Source organism: Monodelphis domestica, chromosome 2, assembly GCF_027887165.1.
Source record: "Monodelphis domestica isolate mMonDom1 chromosome 2, mMonDom1.pri, whole genome shotgun sequence".
NCBI lineage: Eukaryota > Metazoa > Chordata > Mammalia > Didelphimorphia > Didelphidae > Monodelphis > Monodelphis domestica.
This window is the reverse complement of record NC_077228.1, coordinates 19,334,595-19,359,215: the sequence shown is the minus strand read 5'-3', so window position 1 is coordinate 19,359,215 and position 24,621 is coordinate 19,334,595. Positions and strand designations below refer to the sequence as shown.

Here is a 24,621-nt window from a genome sequence, read left to right as displayed (position 1 = left end):
CCCAAATATTTCTTTAGAATACACCAAGAACATGGTGGCTGCTACCTCAAACGTCTGTCCTTCCAAGTCTCTTGCATCGCACCAGTTCCCCCATGGGTCTCGTACCCGGCGTCTGCGCGTGCGCTGTGATAAGGAGGATGAAATAAATCAAATGTTATCGATCTATTAAAATCAAATCACTGAACCGCTGTGGAACTAAACATGATGGACCCCCTTCCCCCTGGTCAATTCAGCTATTCAATTCAAACAAAATACTAGCATTGAATCTAGGAATGAAAAAGAATTGGTTTACACAACCCTGGCAAAATATGCTTTTCTGGGATTAAGTTTACATATAGACACTGCTTTTAACAAAATTAGACAGAATGAAGCAGTGAGTGGAAGCCAGGCAAATGAAAGGCTGGGGAGTGGGATGGCAGGCAAAAACAAATAGATGTTACACCTGCCAAAGCACTTCATGATTATTATTGAGTCAAATCCTGCTACAATGGAGACAGAGGAGAGAGGACAAGAAAAGGAAAGGGGAAGAGGGAAGGAGATAGCCCTGAGCAAGGCAGACTCTCATGGGCAGCTCACCATTGACTGTAGACGCTGGGCTAGCTGGTAGGCTTCTTCTGCATCTCTTCCTTCCCTGACTCGTGTCTTATCAGCTGGCTGGGGTCTGTTGTACACAGCCTGTTCTATTGGAACCCAGAGACAGAATCGAACTTTATCAGTTTATTGAAATGATTTTAGAGAATATTGATCAATCCTCATGAGATATAAGAAAGAACAGTGGGAAAACCCTGGGGGTACAAATGCTCACTTAACAGACAGGCTAAATGGCCTGCCTGTGGTCCCAGTTCTGAAGTATCTGAGATCCAAGACTTATTCCAAGCCATTCCTGAGGGGCCATCAAAAGCACTGAGTTCCCAGCCCTGCAATCTTCCCTCCCTGGCCCTGTAAGCTTTCTGAGTCATCAGTGTTGGGGATGTCATTTGGCAGTGAGGCTCACTTCTGTGAAGATTGGATTTAGCTCTCTCCTGATTGTAACAATAAAGATACTCAGCTCTTCCTTTATTGGGAAGATTGAATTGTAATCCGCAATCTCTTTTTAGATTTTAATCCCGAATTGTAATCCACAATCTCTTTTTTAGATTTTAATCCCCAAAAGGTGATAAATCAGTATTTTAAGTAGATCTACCCATTTTAATTACAAAAAGGTGTTGAGTAACTACAAAAGGTGAACTAACCAAAAAAGGTGTTAAGTAACCCCAAAAGATATAATCTAACCAAAGAAGAAATGAACTAAAGAATGGGCAGTCCTGGAGAAAAGTGTCTGTTGTGATTGGTAGATGTGAAATTTAGGGGAGGTGACACAAGAGAAAAAAATCTTTAAAAAGAGGACGAGAGGCCAGAAGAGAGAGATATTTGATTTGGTTCGAGGAGATCGAGGAGATCTCTAACTCAGAGTTGGACTGGAGGAACTGGACCCCTGGAGGAACTCCTTCAGGAGACCTCAGACTGCTTTCATTTTAGACAATCACCATTGGTGAGTGAAAGGTGTCAGCCTTTTAGTGGCCCTGCCTTCTGGGAGGTGTAAACCTCCAAGAAAGGCCCATTGTCTTGAGACTCTTTTCCCTGAATAGGGCCTTAGTATTTCTACCTGGCTCAGAGGAAGCTAGAGTTTCCTCTCTTTCGTTCTTTAGTATCTTCCCTCTATTGCAAATAAAACTACCATAAATTCCATTTACTTAGTAATTCATTTTGGGATTTAGAAATTAAATCCCCGGCGACCACCTACATAAATATTCAGAGTCCAACCACAAATAAATTTAATACTTCAGACAGAGGGCACTCAGGAAACTTGGTGGTTCTTATGCAGCAGCAGGAAAGCTAACCTAAACCACTGAAATAACAGCAAAACTGGAATGCTCAGGGCATTTATTTTCAATCTATCCAAGAAGTATGCACTCCCAATGTTTCAAAATGGGTAAGAAACTTTTCTACAGCTTTGAACTGGGGGAATTTCCTGCCTTGAAGCCTAAGAACATGGTAAACATAATTCATGAGTGTCTGAAACCAGTCATCGGGTCTAACTCCATCCTCAGGGTGTGGTTTTGTCTATGTGAAGAAGGAGTGTGGCCGGCAGGTATCCCTGCCAGAAAACACACCTGAGAATCTTTTCCTTTTTGAGACCCAGCTTCAGAATGAGACGCGTACTTATAGTACAAAAGGATAGTCCCTTTGTAGAGGGTTCTGTTTTGGGGAGGTTTGATCTAATTATTTCCTAACCTCCAATTAGATATGATGCTTACTTAATAAAATACATGCAGTTTTCAAAGAAACACACAGCAGCTTTATCTGTTAAGAGGCTGAGGGGGCTCAGCTGGGTAGCTCAGTGGATGGAGAGCCAGGTCTAGAGATTGGAGGTCCTGGGTTCAAATCTGGCCTCAGATACTTCCCAGCTGTGTGACCCTGGGCAAGTCACTTGACTCCCATTGTCTAGCCTATACCATTCTTCTGCCTTGGAACCAATACACAGTATTGAGTCCAAGATGGAAGGTAAGGGTTAAAAAAAAAAAAAGATACTGAGGGGCAGGGCAGAAGCTTCTCGGGAAAAATGTTAAGGCATTTTCCTTCTAAGTAAAAGCTGAGTGATGACTGATTCATGGGATATTAATTTGGTTTTTAATATTCAAACAATTTTAAAAGGAGACTGATTCCTAGGAAGTGATTTGGACTATTAGGCATATCGCCCACCAATATACTCTGGGTACAATTATAATTTTGCTATAAAACAAGGGGTTTTCTTTTATCTGATTTTTAAAGAAAAGCACTATTAAACCTAGTTTTTATTTTGTGTGGGGTCCAGATAGTCTTCTATATGAAATTCTCAAAGGCAGGTCAAAAAATGTTAATAAGTCAGTCAAAAGAAAGCTTTCATAGCTAACTTTTCAAGATAATGTTTCTTCTTTGAAGAGGTCAAAGGCATTAGCATGTGATGCAAGAATAAGAATGTTGATAAACTTAATTTTTTTTACCACATCCAAAATTGATGGCTCCTATTAACTCCAGATATGTGTGTATCCGTCCAATGCAGTTAACGTCACCGCAGTTCTTCAGGCCTGGACGCACAGAAGTCTTATTCAGATATTTCGGTTTACATCTTTCCCTAATATTTTGGAAAATAAAAACCATGATTGCATTTCTACAAAAACATTTTAATACCTGTCATTTCTGAACATTTCCCCTCTTATTATATGGCAAAACTTTCCATTGCTCCTGGAAAAGTAAGAAAGGGCCCATAGGGAATGATTTCTCCAATAGTGAAAATACATCCATGCATGTGAAAAGTTATATATATAGTAACTGACAAGGTAGAAAAACATATTTGCCTTTGCATTGCAATTTTTTCCTCCAATGTTAAATTCATCGAATTTTAGTCACAAAAAAGCTAGAAGCCACAAACTTGTATGTCAATTAGACTTTATGTTTTCCAGAAATAAGCTGATTACTAAATTTTAAATGTGTTTATTAGATTTAACACAAGCATAGTTACTATTTTTCTTGTTTTGATACAGAATGAATTTTAAACGTGAAAATTGTATAATGCCTCTGAAGGAGGTGAGGTTATATAGTACTGGAGACACAGGACCCAAGTTCAAATCCTGTCAAGGCTGTTTACTACTTATGAGATCTGGGGCCAATCACTTTTCCTTCTCTGTAAAGAGAGGGGAGTAGCTCTAGATGCCTTCCCTGAGGGTGAATCCTTGGAAAGAGAAGAAAAAGTATGCACTGTTCTTTGAAACAGCTTCCTGATCAAGTTTTCTCCCTATTTCCCCCACAAAATAAACTACAGTTTATTGTTGTTGTTCAGCAGTGTCTAACTTTTCAGGACCTATTTGGGTTTTTCGGTGGTTTGCCATTTCCTTCTCCAGCTCCTTTTAAAGATGAAGAAACTGAGGCAAACAGGGTTATGAGACATGCCCAGGATATGGCAGCTTAGTGTCTGAGATCAGATCTGAATTCGGGTCTTCCTGCCTCTAGATAGGGTGCTGTATCCAGCTGTCACACTACCATTCTACCCACTTTAATGAAAAGATGTTGACACTGGGCAGAGAGAAGGTATGATGGATAGAGTTCAGAAACAAAACAAATTGTGGACTCACAATACAGGAGTTCTATCTAGTTATGAGCTGAATTAAAAAGGCTCCCAAGAACACAAAAAAGGGATTTTGCTTCTTACCACTGATCCAAAATATAATTCCTTATCTTCAAATATCGTTCTGGTGTCTTGGCCTGGCGGCCCTCAAAAAACTCGGGGATGGCCTGCTTCTCCTCCTCCTGAATGGTGGTTCTGTCAACTTCCACCTCCTGCTCAGGTGCTTTAAGCTCCTCCCCATCCTCTGGGCTCTCTTCTTCCACTTGACAGGAAGGGTGAAAATGCACCTCGTTCTCAAGGACATCCTTTGGCTTTTGGCCAACTTCTGGGCTGGCTACCTCCTCTCCTTTTTCATCCTGCTTGGAGCTTCCTTCTATGCTGGGAATAGATGACTGATCATTGAGTGCATGGTCAGATCTACCCTCATTGCTACTGGACTTTGGCAGATAGGAAGCAGTTCCTGAGAGAGGGAGGGCCTTCCTCTGATCTTGTGAAGGGCTGGGAAGGTCCTTTCTGGGTGTTGCAGAAATGGCCCAGTCTCGTCCTTCAGGATGAATGAGCCCTCGAGGGTCCATTTTATGATCAGTATTATTGGGAACATCAAATAAGAGAACACTGCTAGGATTCCTTAAGGGGATCTGAAAAAATTCATCTGATTCATCAGTGATGTTCACTTCTTCATCATCAGATAATGTTTCAATTTTTACAGCATTCAGGTTAGGGTCAGCATGCCCTTGTAAGCCTAATGAAAGCCAGGATTTCTTCCCTGAAAGCTTGTCTGGCACCTGAAGATGACTGCTACTCTTCTGCTTGGGCACACCTTTTTCCAGACCATCTAATTTTGTCTTAGCAATTTTAAGAAAGAGAAAAAGAGAACAAGAAGATGACTTTACAACTTAATAAGACAAAGAGAACTCGATTAATCTTAGGCTCATGAGGAGGCTTGAGAGTTCATTAAGTTTTACTCATGCTGCAAACATAAACATTTGTGAGCATTTATTATCAATATACTATATTAATCTCCATGTAAGGGTCAGAGAGAATTTCTGGGTCAGAGATTTTATCCAGTTTACCAGTTTCTGCATTTTTTTAAATCTTTAGAAAAACCAAGAAATGTCTTCCTTTTAACAAAATCTGGCTGACTGACATAGGAAACAATGATTCTCTGTCTGAGTGACAACCATCACCGATTGGCATAGGGAAGGGCTGAGAAATCACCTTCTAATTAGCTCTTTACCAATTAGCAATATCTTGGGATGTTCAAGAGAGAGCTGAATAAGTGCTCAAAAGGGCACAGAGGACCTGACCCAGGAGGGAGGGGGTCACTGGCTGTCACGAAGGGCAATGACTTGCCACTTCATTGGTTATGATGCTAACCTAATAAATAAACCCAAAGCAATCTCTCAAATAATTTTAATCTTAACACACTGATCGATTCAAGTTTCAAACTTGCTCATTGCCTCATTCCTTTAGGCTTGGTCATTTCTCATGTAATGTGAATGTTGCCATCACCAAAAATGAGGGTGCGTCACTTATTTCTCTTACTGGTAAAATGGAGGTGTTGGATAAACTCATGCTGAGGAACTAGAAATCAGCTCTGGAGCTGTCAAGGGAACTGGACAAATCCAGAAGGCAATGGGAATGGCAAGAGAGGCTGGAGACCATGCCATGTAAAGCATGGATGAAGCCACTAAGATATTTATGATGGAGAAGAGAAGGGAGGGGGAAACATAGGAAAACTAAGAGGAAACTCCTAAGTATTTAAAGATCTAGTGAGTAAAGGAGGAATCAGATGCCATGTGCAAGACTCTGGCGTCAGAGGCCCTGAATCCAACCCCACCCACTATGATATGAACTACTAGTTGGATCCTGAGCTAGTCACCTCACCACCAGGCCCCAGTTTCAATCCTCAGTAAAATGAGAGTCCCTGAAGCTCTAAATCTATGATTCTATGCCCTAGGAGTCATAAGTGGAATCTGCAACAGGCAAACTGGATAGATGTAAGAAGGACCCATCACAAAAGTAGAAAAGATTGCCACATGAGACTCTTTCATGGAGGGCTCCAATCAACAAATGCTTCCCTTTATTGGGGACATTGTACTTGCAAACCCCATTCTCTAAGAGCTTGAAAAATGACCTCTAAAAGAAGTCTCTATTAGATTCTACCAGGTAGGTGAGATGGCTGATGAGGAGTGGGCATGGAAGCAAGCATTGCCAAAGGCATAACAGACACATACGAGGCAGGTCATTTTTTTTTAAACCCTTACCTTCCATCTTAGAATCAATACTGTGTATTGTTTCAAGGTAGAAGAGCAGTAAGGGCTAGGCAATGGGGGCTAAGTTACTTGCCCAAGGTCACATAGCCAGGAAATAGCCACAGCTAAATGTGAACCCAGAATCTCCTGTCTCTAGGCCTAACTCTCAATCCACTGAGTCAACTAGCTGCCTCCTGGAAGATCATTTTTAAAGATGACTTTTAATAAATACACAAACTACACTCTCTGTAGCTTGGGTGAGGAAAACAAAATGTTCAAATTTGGGTACGCTCAATGTATGATACCATGTAGTAAAAAGAATGTTAGATTTAGAAGTAAAGATAAGTAATCTTCACTTTTTAATAATTAATCTTGTGGCTTGTTTTTGTTGTTTTGCTAATTCAAGGCTGTATTCTAAGTGACATTTTAAAGTTAAGGCAGGGGGCAGCTCAGTGGATTGAGAGCCAGGCCTAGATGGGAGATCCTAGGTTCAAATCTGGCCTCAGACACTTCCCAGCTGTGTGACCCTGGGCCAGTCACTTGACCCCCATTGCCTAACCCTTACCACTCTTCTGCCTTGGAACCAATACATAGTATTGGTAATACATAGAAGGTAAGGGTTTAAAAAAAATAAAGTTAAGGCAATCTTTCAATTCAACCAACAATTCAATAGTCATTTATTTATACCTCTGATGTGCCCGACAAGTGTTGGGTATATAAAGACAAATAGAGAACTCACATTTTACTAGAATTTCAGAGGAAATGTTGACTTATGATTCCTGGTGTTTGAGCTAAAGCTTGGTACTGACAGAAAGGCTGATGTTGCAACTTGGGGAATGACATCAAGACTGTGTGGCTTAATATACTTTGAGGATGATGGCCAAACAATGTGTCAGCATATTATGAATGATTTGAAACATAAAATTTGATAGTAAGACTTTAAGGACTGAATTGTAAGTACTTTTGTTTTCTATTTACAATATTTACATGGGTGGTAGTTTCTTCTATTTTTCTAAAAGTCATGATTTTCTATTAACTAAACAACTGAAGTCTCACTTACCTTGTTCTTAAAGTACTGTCTGGCATAACTCCTTACTTGCAAAACAGTGCGACTTCCTATTAATTTTGCAATTTTTGTCCACCTCCTCCCAAACTTGGCCTGCCATATCAAAGAGAAATGTTAAAAATATTTTTATTAGTTTGGAAATATCAGAAACATCTTTCAAGAAGCCATTTTCACTTTCTTTCTAAATTTAATGAGTGAGCCTGTAGATAATCAAGTCTTAATTATTACTGGGCTGTGAAAATCAATGATAACAGACATGGCCGTGGAATTAGGAAGACCCAAGTCCAAATTCTGTCTGGGACACTGCGTTCACCATACACTCTTGGGGCAGTCACCTGACCTCCTTCAGCAATTTCCTCATTTGTCAAATGGGGATAAAAACAGCACCTACTACTTAGGGCTATAGTGAGGATAAGATGAAATAACAAAGGGAAAGTGCTCTGCAAACCTTAAAAATGAAAATGCCAAGTCACAATATTTCCACTCTAAATAGTGCATGATGTTTCCAGTTATGTTTCTTTTAAATAAATAGTCCACCAAATCTATACATATCCATAGTAATGAACAGCTTACACTTACAGAAGAAAGTTCTTTCAGAGTCCAAGGACAAAAGTGAAAACAAAGATTATTAAAGTGGAATGATAACAAATTTCTATTCTTGTCTTTAAGAACTGGAGTTGGAAGGATGTGGATTCAAATTTTGGCCTCAGATAATTCTTAGCCATGTGATCCTATGATCCTGGGCAAGCCACTTAACCTCATTTGCCTGGCCCTTACTTGCCCTTTCAGCCTTGAGTTGTTACTAGACAAAAAAGTAAGGGTTAAAAAAAAATTATGGCAGTGGCAATTAATTCTGGGGTCTAGCCCACGCCTCCTGATGACACTCATCTATGTTGGACCTTCTCATTTGAGATTAGTCTACAATAACCAACTAAATTAGTCTTTGACCAATTAAAATATTAACCAATAGCTGCCTTTGCTCCTGCACCATGTAGAAAAAGTTCCAGGAAGAGATACTGTTATGTCTGCATTCAAATGTTATTATGGTGTTATAGTGAAGAGAACATTAAAAATGCTCGTATTTTAGGATTCAACCATATTAATATCATTTAATGCATACGCAAATTTGTAAAGACACGAAAAACTCCATTTTGGACATCAAACAGTATTTAAAAGTAAATATAGGGGGCAGCTGGGTGGCTCAGTGGATTGAGAGTCAGGCCTAGAGGCTGGAGGTCCTAGGTTCAAATCTGGTCTCAGACACTTCCCAGCTGTGTGACCCTGGCCAAGTCACTTGACCCCCATTGCCTAGCCCTTACCACTCTTCTGCCTTGGAGCCAATACACAGTATTGACTCCAAGACAGAAAGTAAGGGTTTTTAAAAAAAAAAGTAAATATAGTCTGTATTTTTTACAAAGGGCCCCAGGTATAGGGAAGTTAATTCATGCAATCTTTCTACACTGTTTACCTAGAAACATTTAAATTGATCTTTATGAAATGTTTATGCAAATAGGTTGTTTCTGGTTTCCAACCAAATTGATGCCATTTCGATTGCTTACAGAATTCCAAATACTTGAATTAAATGAAAATTTCAAGCAATAGCCAAGATATTGTGACAGATCCAGATGGGCTGGCATTAGGCAAAGGAACAACTAAGAACAAGAAGGTTTTTTCACTTTTTGTCTTGACACTTGGCACCAGTCTAATTTCTGCAGGCCAGAAAAAACCTTTTGTGGGTAAAGGCTGCTTACAATCAATCACAATGACCTCAGTGGCTTCCTATGGTAGTTTAATTCTAGTTTATTATTTTATTCATCTCTAGAAAAAAATGTGAAAGTTGCAATTAAAAAAACATTTTGAGTTGGCAATGCCTAATGCTTAATCTCTTTAGTGCCAGCTGGCACCCCTATGCCAGAGCTTCTAGGATCATTTTATCTGAAATGATAAAAAGGCTCTTATTTACCAGGCCTTGTTCGAATAGTTCTTTTTCTCCCACAGTCCACTTGACTGAGTGACTGGCCGGTTTTGGAGGTGACAGAGTCCTAACAAAGAGAGAAGAAAAGGAATTATGAACAAAAAAGGATCTCAAAGAAACAATTCATATTCAGTACAACCAGAACTCATGTGTTTATGGGTTTGGCTCAAATTTGGAGTCCCAAATCCAGTAGCATTTGAGGGCACATTCTTTTAGGAGGACTGGAGCTAATGCTAAGAAAAAACAGAAAGGGACCAAAGAATAGCAGGTAACAGGGATAGGTGTCTTTAGGAAGAACACAGTACTGGCTAATACTTCTTAAATCTTCAGATCATAAAAAATAGTTAGTCTTGGGACATGTATTCCAAGTTTCTTAGAAATCAAATTCTCTTTCCTTCCTCCCCTCTTCCCAGAATTCTGCCTTCCCCAACCTCTTGCCTCCTATGACTTTTCACAAGCTCCACTTTTTAAGTACTCTGTGTAATTAATGGCAGGAAAAAGCAAATGACATCAAGTAGTTCTATATATCTATGGCACTGCTTTTATTCCTTTAGAACTTAGTAACATCTATATGTCTTTAAATGTCTATCTAGATAAATGTATAGAGTCAGTGGGCTAGTTAACAATGTTCACTGTATGACCTTAGGGAAATAACCCAATCTATCCATCTCAATTGCCTTTGTTTTTTTTAAACCCCCACCTTTTGTCTTAGAATTGGTACTAAGTATAGGTTCCATGGCAGAAAAGAAGTAAGAGCTAGGCTATGGGGGTTAAATGACTTGCCCAAGGTTACACAACTAGGAATTGTCTAAAACCACATTTGAACCCAGGACCTTCTGTTTCTAGGTCTGACTCAATCTACTAATTTACTCAGCTGTCCCTTCAATTAACCTAAGAGAAAAGAATTAAAAATACTCATGAAGCTAGTTTAGTGCTTAAATACCTGGCAATTTCAAGACACTGTTACTAGTCTATGACTAAATGAGAGACATGTGTGGTCCCATCAGCTCTATAAGATGGCCAGTTAGGCAACTTATGTTTTTTTTTTGTTTGTTTTTAAAACCCTTACCTTCCCCTCTTGGACTCAATACTGTGTATTGGCTCCAAGGCAGAAGAGGTAAAGGGCTAGGCAATGGGGGTTAAGTGACTAGGCCAGGGTCACACAGCTGGGAAGTGTCTGAGGCCAGATTTGAAGCTAGGACCTCCTGCCTCTAGGCCTGGCTCTCAATCCACTGAGCTACCCAGCTGCCCCCTGTTTGTTTGTTTTTAAGGAATACTAATGCACTATAAGATATATTGAGAAAGCAGAAAATCTTTAGTAAGCGTGTACTCAAATAATGTGTTTCTGTTTTCAATGGCCAATAGGCTGGAAATGACAAAAAACAAAAACAGTCAACAGGGAGGTGATCCTTGAGATAAGAGAAGAGTGTCTTTGATGAATGCAAGTCACTGGGCCAAGAGAAGTGGCATGCCATGGTCCAGAAAGAAGTGGCAGATAGGCTTTCTGGGGCATTGTCAGTGAAAGATCAGGGAGAAGATCATTGGAGAACAGAGCCCATAAACTATAGGCCAATGAGACTGACACTATTCTAGAATTTAAATTCTAGAATAGCTGATTACAGAGATAGTTGGGGAACATCTGGAGAGGAAGCAGAGGTTATCAAGGGTCAACATTATCAACAAGAGGCATGCAAGACTAACTTCACTTCCTTTTTTAACACGATTACTAACCGAGATGAGGAGAATGACATGGAAAAAATTTAGCTATATTTTAGCAAAGCTAAACATCCTCATAGTGATATTCTTGTAGAGAAGATATCTCTTATAGAGATTGACATAGGTAAGACAATCATACAACCAGAGATGCATAACTAATTGGATTGCCAGACTTAGACTCTATTAGTTTTAAATGGCTTAACATCAATCTCTCAGGTTTCCAGTGGAGTCCTAGGGATCCATGCTTGGGCCTATGGAGTTTAGCCTTTTTATCAATGACCTGGATAAAGGGATATTTCCTAACCCAATTTGCTGATTACAGCAGGCTAAGAGGGGGAGCTCACCCTGGATGAGAATCAAGGTCTAAACGGACTTTGACAGGCACGAGAGCTCTGGGTTGAATCTAATAACATGAAATTCAATAGAGATAAATATAAAGTCTTGTCAAATGAGATAATAACTGTAAACCACTTGGCACAACACCTGGCACATAGTAGGAACCATACAAATGCTTATTCTCTTTCCTCCTTTCCCTTGTGCTTGGGCAAAAAAATAAATAAAATCAATTTCACAAGTATAATAAGGAGAATTCATAGACAGAAATCACCGTTGGAAAAAGTTAGGGATGAGTCATCAGTGGGATATGGCATCCAGAATACTGTAAGAAGGCTTCCAGGAATAGAGAAGTAACAATTCTGCCCTCATTGGGAGCATTGTGTTCATTTCTGGACACCACTGTTTAATAAGGGCAATCAGGTAGCCAGTAGTGGACAGAGCTCTAGAATTGGAATTGGGAGGTCTTGGGTTCAAATCTGACATCATTGTTAGCTGTGGGAGACTGGGCAAGTCACTTAACCTCAAATGTCCAACCCTTACCACCTTTCTGTCTTGAAACTGTTATTCAGTATTGATTCTAAGACAGAAAACAAGCATTAAAAAAAAAAAAGACATTGATAAGATGTAGTGTCTAAAGGAGAAGCAGGATGGTGACAGCCTCAACTCTTGTATCTCCTGATAACTGGCTGATGAAATTGGGCATGTTTAACTTGGACTCAAATGGACCTGATAGCTATTACCAAAGGTTTTTATAAGGTTGACCTTTGGAGGGAACCAACTCATTCTGTGTGGCCTCAAATTTTAGAACAAGGAACAATAAATGGAAGTTTCAAAGGGGGAAAAAATGGAGGCTCAATGTTAGGAAAACTTCCCAACACAGAATTGACCAAAATTGGAATGAGAGGCCTAGAGGTCCCCTTTCTTGAAGATCTTTGGGCAGAGGCTGGACAACCACCTGTCAGGCACATTAGAACAGATTCCTTTTGTTTTGGGCCTGGTCAAATGGCTGCCGAGGGCCCTTCCAACCCTAAAATTCTGTGATTCTGTACTTAATTTCTTTTGCTTACTTAAATACTATTTTTGTTTTAAATATCCTCGAAATCCATTGCAATGGAACATGTCAGAGAATCAAATGAGCACGCCTTCAAGTTATTCTATTAAGATTTCTAAGATTTAGCAAAGTATCTCACCCATAACAGGCTAAAAGCACTTAAGAGAAGCAAATGTCATTCTGAGTCCAAGTTTCTGATTGACCTACCATGAGAAGGGACAAGAATGCTGGCTGGCTGAAATTAACTGCATTTCTAGTCAACTAAATAATGGCACTCAAATTCTTACATTTCCAAAAGAAACCCAACTTTTTTCATAATTCAAGGTCAAAAGAATTGTTTCATACAAACATTTTTATACTACTTTGAGGTTAAATGTAAAATAACTCAGTAAAAAAGGCTTTAAAAATATAGAAAGTACATACGTGAGTTTTCCTGATTTTGGTGGACTGTAAAAGAGAAAAAGAAGAAAAATTCTGGTTTCTGTAGTTAACTTTTTCAAATTCTCCGCAATCTCCTAATGGATTATCCAACTAATTTTTTTTTTTACCTTTTCATGTACTTTTTATTACTTTCCTTATGATCAAGCCAGAACTTGTCTGGAATTGATTTGTTAGACATGTAATATCTGTGAAGTTACTAAGGAAACTTTTTGAAAACATAAGTAAAAAATGAAGTCTTTCCATACACAGTGGATGCTATTAGCAAGAGATGACCTAGATTTAAGTGTGGAGGATGGAATGAGGAAAGAACAAAGTAGCCTTATTCTCCCTGCTTCCCCTGAATCCCATTTGGGTTTATAGGGCACGTAGATAGGAGAAAAGTACTGGGTGCTTAAGACAGGCCATTTAGTGGCATGAGGTTGAGTCCTGGAATAGAATTCTCTCATATCAAGCAAAGCCATTTCAACCTTCTTCTTCAATAACAGGGGGGCAGTAACCTGTCATTGTATGTCATAGATACTGTTGAAATTCTGAAAAAGTCTAGGACCCCTTCTCAGAATGTTTTTAAATGAATATAATAGAATGTATAGACTTGCAAAGGAAACCAAAGGTTAATGAAAATAAAAGATGTCATCCCCCACTCCCCCCCATTTTAGTTGACTGATCTGAAATCTGCTTTCTGGACCCATCCCTGCTCTGCAAGGAATAGAGAGGTTTTGACAAAGGATCTTCCATAATCTGTAAAACTAGCTGACCACAGCATCTGCAGGTGAAATAACAAAATATCACTTCATTCCCTTATTCTGTCCCCCCAAACTTGAGAGCCCCGTAACTTTTCAGATGGCAGGAAAGATTGGGAGTAAGAGAGAACCTAAGGAAAACATGTACGCTTTTCCTAGGTAAAATGAAGGCTATGAATTCTTAAATCCCTTCTAGGCATGAGGTGGTGTGTAGCTGACAGATGCTCTGATTTCATTGCAGCAATGACTATGGGTACATTGAGGGGCTGGAATGCTCTGATTGAAATGAACTATTGTTGGGGGAGTCCAACACTTGTTTTAAAGATGAAGTCCCAAAGACCCACAGTGCTCATGTGATTTAAATGAAGTCACACATTTCCAGCTAATAGCAGAGATAAAAACTAGTCAAGGTCTCCTGGATTGAAGCTTTCAATTGAGTGCTTTTCCCACTGAACTACACCACCTCTTCCATCACTTGTCAGTTATTTCTTTGTTCTGTTTTGAAATCAAAAGACCTGATTTCTTCCCTCTGTAGTATTTGGGTGTTTTGCTTTAGTCTTTGCAGATAACCTAAAGGAGGAATAGTCAAAAATCAAACAGGAATAGATGTGTCCTTGTAGGTGACTATGAAGCAAGAGGCTTGTCCCAAATGATAACCTTCTCCAAGTGCTTAGTTAAGACTGAGATGATCTAGCCTGCTGGCATGAATGGCTACATCAGTTCCAGCACCTGCCAGTGTAGTTGCCTCTATATGTTAGAGTTTTCAATCTAACATCATGAATACGTCAATAACTGGATTCAGAAAATTCCACTGGAAGTGTATTTGGACAATTGCATATGAGAACATCATGCCTACAGGCCCAACCTGTCCCACAAATAACCATGGCTTTTACCTACTTTTGAAAGCATTAATGAACATTAGGCAGGGAATGCTTAAATCCTGTAGAGGTCCCCACATTTTTGAGAGTTATAATGGGCTTTAAAATAATGCAGGTCTTCTGGAAGGGAAAGCCTGCTTTTTGCTAAAAATGGGTACATGGAATACCCTAATGATATTCAGAAAATCAGAGACCTTGGAGACTCAGGTGAAAAACCCCACATAATGACTATAAGTGATTTTTGGTCCAAACTATTTGTAGCTTTTAAAAATCTAACTTGATGGGTTTTCATCTTCATAAGCAATAAAGGATACTCTTCTTCCAGTAACATTTTCTCGATGACAGCCCTGTTCTCAGCACTGATGGTATTATCCAGAGTCCAAGGCTATTAAAAGAGAAAGGTAATTTTTTTTTAACTAATTGATTTTTGAAAATATCTACTTTGATATATCAGATAAAAATGTGTGATGTTTAATTGAAACAGCCCACCAAGACCTTCTTCAAGATCAAAAGAATTCAGATTTATCTTTTTTAAACCAAGGAAAATCTGCAAGAACTGAGAACAAAGACAGAAGCAGAAAAAGTAGGAGTCCAAGATAGGAAGCCTCTCTCATTTGCATATTTTAAAAAGCAAAATGACATGATCTTCTCATAAAGCACTTACAATGAGGCCATTATCAGTTCTCCAGGTTGAATCAAGGTAGTGATCTTGCTGGAAATCACCTGCTGTATTTTCATGGCCTCTGTAATAGATAAGAAAATGGGTACAAAGATGCTTAAAACAGTGAGCCTGCTTTGGGACTTTCTCCTGGGCCTTGAGGTCCTTGCTGGCCTTCTCTCACTGCTTTCGATGTAGCAATTCAGTCTGCTGACTTTAGGACCAGCCTCCACAACCATTAGCCAGCTCTCCACACTAGCTGGTGCCTCCTTAAAAGAATTCTCTTCACACTTACATATGGCTTCTCTCACAATGATAATCACAGGAGGTGGGTATCAAAAGCCCAACCATGCCGTTTCAGAGAGGAAACAAGAGATTGATTCATAAGAGTTGCGTGCCAGTGAACATCCATCGAGTAAGTGCCAGAGACAGTTCAAGGTCAGAAAGCCTCTAGGGTTCCTCTGGCTATCTCACCTTGTCTTATGATGGCATTAGAAGATGAGCACACAGCAAAGGCTGCTGATGATAAGTGGAATTTTTTTTTTAAGGCATCAAGAAAACAGGCCCACCACCAATAGGGTCATCTTAAAGCAGGATGAAAAACAAGAATATGTGCCAAGTGAGATGTGCCAGCCAAAAGGCTCCTGTAATCTGGCACCTGAAGAGTCCCATCATCCTTAGTCATAGACAGACAAGCTCTGGAGTACAATGTTTGGGTCTAGTAAGCACAATTAAGGTGAGAGAGTTGTCCAAAGGCCACAAGCAGGACTGGATGAAGGAACTGGGGATGGAGAAGCAAATGCTCAAGGAGGCCATGGGAGCTGCCTTGAAGTGTGTGAAGGCTGCCCAGGGAATGAGATACTAGACTTTCTTTTGCCCCAGGGGCAGAACCAAGAGTAAGGGGAGGAGTGGTCATGAGGCCCAGAGTCTGGATATCCAAAAGTTTCCTAACTGGCCCGGTGTGTGGTCCTGGGCCAATCACTTACTCTCACTGGCATCACCTGCAGTGTGGAATGAAAAGGTCAGTTCTGGGACACCTGTGGGGTGCCTTTGGACAAACTTGTGTAAAAGGAAATTAGGATCCACCTTCATCCAGTCTATGTTGAGTCCCTGCATCTTCCCAAGGGGGAAGGGAGGGTCTCAAACACCAGGTTATGGGTGGACTCTAGGGTTAGGGTTGAGGGTGGCCCAACTTGGGGTCTAGGGTTCCAGACCAGGGTTAGAGCTGAATGTAACAAGGATCTCAGATTCTAGAGACTGTTCTGGGTTTATTAAGTCACAGATGCCCAAGGGGTTCCCTCCCCCTTCCACAACCTTTGTGCTAACACTCAATGGCCCTGTAGCTCTGGGTCTTCCTAGGCCTCCTGCTTCCCGAGCCAGGTCCATGGAACAGAGTGGAAGCTCCTACAGGGCCGTGTTCCATTCTGGCCTCTGATCGCCACCCCAAGAAAAGCGCTGAACCCGGGGTTAGTGTTTGAGAAATGCCCGCTGGGGGGCTCAGTGGTTAGAGCCAGAGGTCCTGGGTTCCAATCCGACCTTAGAACTTCTTGACTGGGTGACCCTGCCCAAGTCACTTAACATTCTTCGGTGTTATAGCCGATCCACGGCACTGATTCTAAGGCAGGAATCGGTCGCTTAGTCCCGGGTTCAGCACACGCCAGCCCTGCCAAGCCTGGCCTTTCTGGACCAAGAACAGACATGACCCACAGGCCCCGCTCCAGAGAAGGTCCCGGGCAGAAATGGACAGACCCTCCCTCCCCACTAAAGCTCCAGTAGAAGCAAGGGCTCCCTGCCCGCCTCCGCAGAATGGAAGCTCCCTTAGGGCGGGCGGTGCGCAGGATCACGTGGGACAACAAGGCGGCACCTGCCTAGGAGGGAGAGTCAGGGTTTCAGCGAGGCCCCAAACCCAGGTTTCAGTTTCCCCGACTGTACAAGGACGGGGCTGGCCTCCACAGTGACCTTGGTCTCAGTTTCCTCCTCTGTGCTATGGGGGAGTGGCCATTCCATTTGACAACCAGGGAAGGTGAGGCCCGTGACCTCGTGACCCCGGCCCGCTCCGAGGAGCAAGCTCTGCCCGAGGCGGCCTCGATCTCCCGCCCGCTCCTCTCGGCCCTAACCTCGACCCCGGCCTCACCCGTGCGGAAGAGGAGGCACCGCCGCCACCACCACCCCCGAGTCTCCCTCGATATCCACATCCGCTTCCTCGGCCGCCATGATCGCGACTCTCGACCTCGCCGTGGCCCCGCGCGACCCCGCACGAGATCCCGCGAGACTTGGGAAAACAGACGGGGAGGGGAGGGAGCATCACCCGAGAGGAGAGGCCGGAGTAGGCGGGACTATGGCTTGGAGGCATGGCTTCCACCAGGGACGGCTAGCCGCGAGGGGCGGGTCTACAGCTCAGGGACGTACCCTAAGGCCGGAGGGACGGATTTAGGAGAGGGTCGAGCCGGAAGTAGGGGGAAACTGACGGCTGCCTGAATGTTGCTGTGCTCACCGTTTGGAAGCTCGGGGTCCCCAAGAAAAGTGGACAGGACATGTCTGACCGTCCCCTTCCCTTCTAATTCTGTTAATCTGTGAACTCTGTGGAGCCGCCTTCCTTGAAAGGACATTGATTTAGAGCTCACAATTTTATTTTGTCATTAACTTTATTTTTGATTCCTAGTAATTTGTTTTATTTTTTGAACTAACAAAAAAAAAAAAAAAGAAAGATTTTTTTTCTTATTCCCACCCCTCACTATTGAAAAAAGAAAAAGAAAATGCGACCAGTCTTCCATAACATTCCTCCAACTGCCCGAGTTCCCCCCAATACGTTTCTGTCTCTGCTCTGTATCACCTTTACGTTTTACAGCTGAAAGCTGAGCCCCAGGGAAGGGAAAGGACCCGATCTTTGAGGTAGAACTGGAAGAGATGTACAAGGTGATTTAATTCAGCTACCTCATTTTACAGATGGAGAAACTGAGCCCCGAACGTTAATTGACCAGATCAGTGGGAAGAAGACCATATTACCTGAACTGGACCTTTTACAGATAGAGTAACGCTCAGAGTGGTTAAAGTGAATTGGGGCCATAGACTTAGAGAGGATCTAAGGTCATCTGTTTCTGTTACAGTTGGTGAAACTGAGCCCTAAAGAGACAAAGACTGACTTGATTGAGCTCACAGGGGCAATAGTAATTATAGCTGAGATTTATAAAGTGCCTTAAGATCATTCTAGTCATGAATCTAGAGCTAGAAGGGCCTACTGAGCCCAGCTAATCAAATTCCATTATTTTCCCTATGAGGAGACAGTGACCCAGAAAGTTTTTCTGTGTTCCCTTGGGTCACAGACTCCAGAATTACTACTTTTTGCATCTGGACCTGGAAGAAGACTTGGAGATCTTGACAACCCCTTCATTTCACAGGAACAGAGAGGTAGTCAGTCATCCATCAGTCAATAAGTATAAATAATTCACAGTATAATAATGGATATTATATAATGCATAATATGATACTATAGAATGAGTTGGAGTTCAACTTCATGATGCCCTCCAAACCTAGTGCTTTTTTCCAGTGCAGAGAAATGTTGGATTGAGAGCTAGAAGGAAATCTGGAGATCATCTGATCCTGCCCCTAGAAGAAACAGAATGGTGTCCTTCAAGGGCCAAGACGTCTGGGTCCAAATGCTTCCTCAAATACCTACTCTTTGTGTGACCTTGAGTACATCAACCTCCTACTTTCTTTGGGCCTCTGTTTCCCCACTTGAAAATGAGGGGATTTCACTTATATTATAAATGGGCTCTATAGATCAACCATGTGACCTTGGGTAATGATGATCATAATGCCACAACATTTATAGTTCACATTTAGATAACATTTTAAGATTTGCAAAGCATTTTACATATATTAATTCACCTGATCTTCAGAACAACTGGAGTAGGCAGGTACTATTATTATCAATCCTACTTTACAGATGGGGAAACTGAGGCAGATAGAGGTTGAATAAGTTTCCCAGAGTCACACAGCTAGGGAGTGTCTGAGACTGGATTTGACCTCAGATCTTCCTGACTCCAGGTCTTGAGCATTCTAGCTGTTATTTAACCTTCTGGAACTTAGTTTCTTCCTCTGTAAAATGAGAGGGTTGAACCTGATGATCCCTAAGGATCCTTCTACCTCTAGATCTGTGAGCCTGTGACCTTAGAATGATTATTCACTCCTTCATTCAATGCTTGATAGGTTTCTAGGCACTTGGGGTACAATAACTACCCCCTAGCACCAGTCTTCTCTTGGGAGGGAAACAATCTTCCATAGGTAAGGTGGGTGGAGTCATAAGGAACATTTGTGCAATACTTATAAAAAAAATACATTCATTTTCTCCCTTAAGCCTCACAATAACTCTCTGAAATAGATACCTTGTTGTTATTGTCTTTCAAACATGTCTGACTCTTTATGACCCCATTTGGGGTTTTCTTGGCAAAGATACTGCAGTGCTTTGCCATTTCCTTCTTTGGCTCATTTGACAGATGAGGAAACTGAGGCCAACAGGGTTAAGTGACTTGTCCATGGTCATGTAACTAGGAAATGTCTGAAGCTAGATTTGAACTCAGGTCTACTGTGCCACCTAGTAGTCTTTTTACAGAGAAGGAAAATAAGAATTGCCCATAATCATATATAGCTGGTGTCTGTAGGGGTGAAAGAAGTGTTCAGGAAAGACTAGCAGCTCTGGTGGGAGGGTTTGCTGAGTCCTTTTCAGGGCTGCTCATCCCCCTTTGATGTCTACCTGCCACCCAGCTCTCTTTTTTGACTCTCTGTAGCATGTCTAGTGGGCACACTTTATTAGCTGTCCCATCAGGTTGGTTAAACCTGGCTTAGGATAATTGACAGGCTTCAAAACTGTCAATGAACTAGTGTGATATCTATCCTAAGCATGTGAAGACTTCCCTTGACCAAAGAGGCAGATGAAAACAATTTGTTTCAGTGGCTATAAAGCAGGCTGAAGCAGGCACTGTGGAGTCCTGAGAGATTATAGACATCGAAGAAGCCAAGGTCACCCACTGCATCCTGGGCCATCGCAGGCCATCTTGACTTTTGTCCTGCCACTGGACTTGGACGACCCTGGAAGAGAGAGTGAGGCTGAAGACTTTGTGCAAATCACTTCAATCTGATTTATACTCGAGGCGGAAGACATCACCAGAGGGATGCCATGTTGGTCCTCTCTGAGTAAGGACAACCAACCAGCCACCAACCAAGTACCTATGGCAAGTTTTGAATTTTCTATCTCTAAGTTTGATTCTGTATCCACTCCTTACTTTGCAATAAGATTCAGGATTGGACTAAATATAGAAGGCATCTAATCCAATCTCTACTTTTCTTTTTTTAAAGCCTTATTTTCTGTCTTAGAATCAATATTATGTATGGGTTCCAAGGCAGAAGACTGGTAAGGGCCAGGTAAGGGGGTTAAGTGACTTGCCCAGGGTCTGTCTGAGGTCAGATAGGGCTGGCTCTCAATCCACTGAGCCACCCAGCTGCCCTCAGATCTCTACTTTTTATAGAGAGGGGAACTGAGGCCCTTTAAAGCCATCTTCACTTTCTGACATATCTTTTAAGCCCCAGTTCAAATGCCATCTCCTCTATGTAGCCTTCCCTGATCTCCCCACACCCCAGTTAGAAATTTTGTATTCCTCTAATCTCAAATGACAATTGGTACTTTTCTCACGTGCAGAGTCTGTCTGAGTTATTTCTAATTATTTTTATGTTTGGGTCATAAGGCCATAAAATCTGTGATCTTAGAACAGGAAGAACTTTATACTTCATCTAATCTCACTCCTCCATTTTCCAAAGAAGGAAACCAAAGCTTATGAAGAGAATGGGACTTCTCCAATGTCACACAGGTAGTTAACAGCAGAATTAATATTCAAAACCAGGTCTTTTGACTAGATTTTATAGGAAGTCTTTCCTCATTCCCCTCAATGGTAGTGCCTTTCCTCTGTGATTATTTCTAATTTATAATAGATAGAAAGAAAGACAAACAGACAGATTAATAGATGATAGAGATGGATAAGTGGATAGGTAGGTAGGTAGATAGATGGATAGACAGACAGGCAGACAGATAGCTAGATAGATAGACAGGTAAATAGACAGATGGATGGACAGACGGACGGATGGATGGGCGGATGGATGGATGGATGGATGGATGGACGGATGGATGGATGGATGGATGGATCACATGTTTTCTCCCCCATTAGACTGAGAGCCCCTTGAGGGTAGGGACTTTCTTCTCCTTTCTTCAGATCCCCAGAGTTTGGCTCAACACTTGGCAATTGTTCAGTCATGTCTGATTCTTCAGCACTCCAAGGACCATTGGCCTTTCTGTCTTTTACTGTCTCCCAAAATCTGTTCAAGCTCATGTTTATTGTTTCCATGACATTATCTATCCATCTAACCCTCTGTCCCCTTCTGTTGCAGCAATCTTTCCCAACATCAGGGTCTTTTCCAATGAGTCCTGTCTTATTATTATATAGCCAAAGTATTTGAGCTGCAACTTCAGTATTTGACCTTAAAATGAGTAGTCTGAATTAATTTCCTTCAGGTATTAACTGATTTAATATCCTTGCTGTCCAAAGAACTCTCAAGTCTTCTGCAGCACCACAATTTGAAAGCATTGATTCTACCGTGTTCAGCTGTGCTCATAGTTCAACTCTCACAGCCATACATTGCTACTGGAAAAAAAAAAAGAAAAACAGCTTTGGCAAGTAGTAGATGGTTCATAAATGTCTCTTGAAGGACCAATTCTTGATACCACATGGTGAGACTTGAAGGCCAGGAAGCTTGTGACTGAAAAGCTAATCCTTTCAGTGAAAGCTTGGAGGTAAATAGTGATGTTTAGAGTAGTTATTTGCATATCTGGAATTGTTTTGAAATAAACTCCTTTGAATTCAGATCTAGTAGTTAAGAAATCTAAAGCCTTCAGAAGGGTTGGGTGGGATAAGAGTCCCACGAGGTTAGTTTAGCTCAGATTCCACTTTTGCCAGTTCTTCCCCAAAATCCTTCCCCCAGTCTTATTAAGTGAAACTCCAGGATGTCATCTCTATCAGGGCCATGACAGGAGTTGGCAAGAATTCTTTCATCTCGGTGCTTACATGTCATATGGATCTGGGGATATGCTCCTAAGGGGGAAGTAAAATCATTAAAAAAAAAGATTTTGTCTGAGGGAAATTTTGTTTGGTTGCCTCTTTCTGCTACTTAGTGATCTAATCCACCAAAACCCCAAATAGCTTTGAGGCAAAGGGTTTCCATCTTCTTCTTCTTCTTTCTTCTTCTTCTTCTTTCTTCTTCTTCTTCTTCTTCTTCTTCTTCTTCTTCTTCTTCTTCTTCTTCTTCTTCTTCTTCTTCTTCTTCTTCTTCTTCTTCTTCTTCTTCTTCTTCTTCTTTCTTCTTCTTCTTCCTCTTCCTCTTCCTCTTCCTCTTCCTCTTCCTCCTCCTCCTCCTCCTCTTCCTCCTCCTTCTTCTTTTTTTGGCAATTCGGTGAAATCTGCCTTGGAGCCTTCTCAGCATCAAGTTCATGAATGCGTAAAATAAAAATACAAATTATACATATGTATAAACATATATATTACAAATGAATCCAAAAGTTGTTGAAATAAGCATGTAATTATTTTCCCATCTAAGTTCATGGATCCCCTGAAATCTTCTCATGAACTTTTTGGGGAAGTCTCTGTATACCCCACCAAGTGAAGAGCCCCTTCTCTTAGGCACTGGATTGATTTTGTTAAAAAGCTGTGACCGGTCCACCACCTCTGCAATTCAGGAAAAATGCAGTAGATGGCAGGAGTAATTCAACAGAAAACATGAGATTCTGCTAAAGCATCTGGGGAGCTTTGGATAAAGCAGCAGCTATAGGAGAAGGCAGCTAGCAGAAGTTTCAGAGGCAAAGAAGTCCTTTAACTTGGTCATAGATCTGTATATGTGGGGCATTTCTTATTATTTGCTTAGCTGTTCTGTTCTATTTAAATGCCTTTTGCTTTGATTAATGTATAATCTGGTTTGGTGTGTTCAAAGGGAATTATGGGTGGGGGGCCTTAGACTTTCAATAGATTACCTCCAGGTGCTCAAACTCATGTCAGAAGGTCCCAAGCTATGGTAAGAAGTAGATATGTCACATTTAAAACCCAGTGAAATTGCTCATGGGCTATGGTGGGGGGGGGGGTCCTTGAGGGGGGTGGGAAGGGAAAGAACATGAATCATGTAACCCTGGAAAAATATTCTAAATTAATTAAATACATTTTTTCAATTAAAAAAAAAAGAAGTAGATATGTCAAAGTCCAAAGTGAGAAAAGCTCAAGAACATTTGAGGAAGGAGACATGTCTTTCAGCTGGGAAGATATGAATTCTGAAATGGGTCTTCAGAAAAAGATTTCAAATATTACACGAAATGGAAGGATTGCATTTGAGGCCCGGGGAAAATGAAATTGGGAAGCGCTACGAGCTTATTTGGGTTAGTATGGTGATGGTATGAAAATGAGCATGGTGCAGTAAGGACAGAAACAGTCTTTTGGTTACATTCCCAATGGAGTACAAGCCAAGGTAGCATCCATTTTCCAATAAGCTAGTCAGGAATAAGAAGGATCGAGTTAGTTATTTACTTGAGTTGGGTTTGAATCCAGGCTATGATCATTCTCAGCTGTTTCTAACTTTAACTTCCTCTTGGCCTCAGTTTCCTTATCTGCTCGATCAGAGGGTTTAAACTCCAAATCCTAGTATCCTCTGAACTCACATTTCAGTAGTCCTTCAAGGTGTACAAAGCTATTTCTTCTAAACAAACCACCTCATGTGGTTCCTTATTTGCTATTAAAATGAAATCTAAACTCCCCAGACTGGTATTTATGGCCCGCCATTTGCAAAATGATAGGGTTAGAGTAGACGGCCTGTAATTCCTCCCTGCTCTTAGATCTATAGAGGCTTACTGGTCAGGTCTGTTACGGTGGGATTGTTAGGGGGAATAACAAGAGGGAAAAGCATCTAAATATTTTAAGTTTATTGATGGAAGGTTGAGAGGAAGGAGGGTAAAAGGGTAAGGGATGGTTTTTGATCTTTAACCCAAAACTAATTCCCGTAAAAAAACTATCTTAATAGCTAACTTATCTCAGCTAAATAAATTAAGTTTCCCCAAACACAATCTCACAAAATAGAGTCCAGTAAATGAGCCAACATCCCAGAAGAAAATGTCCAAATTAGGTCCAGCAGAGAAGCAGTTCTTCTTTGGTCTTCTGTCCAGCTGCCAGCAGCCAGTCCTAGCAGGTTTTCTCTCAATCAAGCTGGTATCTTCCAAAGGGCCAGAAACCTGGTAGACAGATGGAGACTCTCCAATCTCCAAAACTTCCTTCAGGAG

At 41.2% G+C, this 24,621-nt stretch overlaps 1 protein-coding gene across 3 annotated transcripts in view; it reads right to left on the bottom strand.

Moving 5' to 3' along the window:
* The window catches only part of MYSM1 (Myb like, SWIRM and MPN domains 1), a 32,533-nt gene extending 15,003 nt beyond the window's left edge, over positions 1–17,530 (bottom strand). Inside the window, exons 1-11 of one of the 3 annotated variants that reach the window (XM_001381122.5) lie at positions 17,395–17,530; positions 15,267–15,345; positions 14,917–14,987; positions 13,092–13,169; positions 12,967–12,990; positions 9,429–9,507; positions 7,460–7,558; positions 4,229–4,989; positions 3,024–3,154; positions 577–680; positions 46–123 (exon numbers count right to left, since the gene is read on the bottom strand). In XM_001381122.5, the coding sequence (XP_001381159.3) occupies positions 46–123; positions 577–680; positions 3,024–3,154; positions 4,229–4,989; positions 7,460–7,558; positions 9,429–9,507; positions 12,967–12,990; positions 13,092–13,169; positions 14,917–14,987; positions 15,267–15,345; positions 17,395–17,474 (1,584 nt within the window). In that variant the 5' untranslated portion in view covers positions 17,475–17,530. The remainder of the gene's footprint in view (positions 1–45; positions 124–576; positions 681–3,023; positions 3,155–4,228; positions 4,990–7,459; positions 7,559–9,428; positions 9,508–12,966; positions 12,991–13,091; positions 13,170–14,916; positions 14,988–15,266; positions 15,346–17,394) is intronic. The other 2 variants (XM_007480505.2, XM_007480506.2) reach the window with 2 other exon arrangements.
* Positions 17,531–24,621: the final 7,091 nt, after the last annotated feature.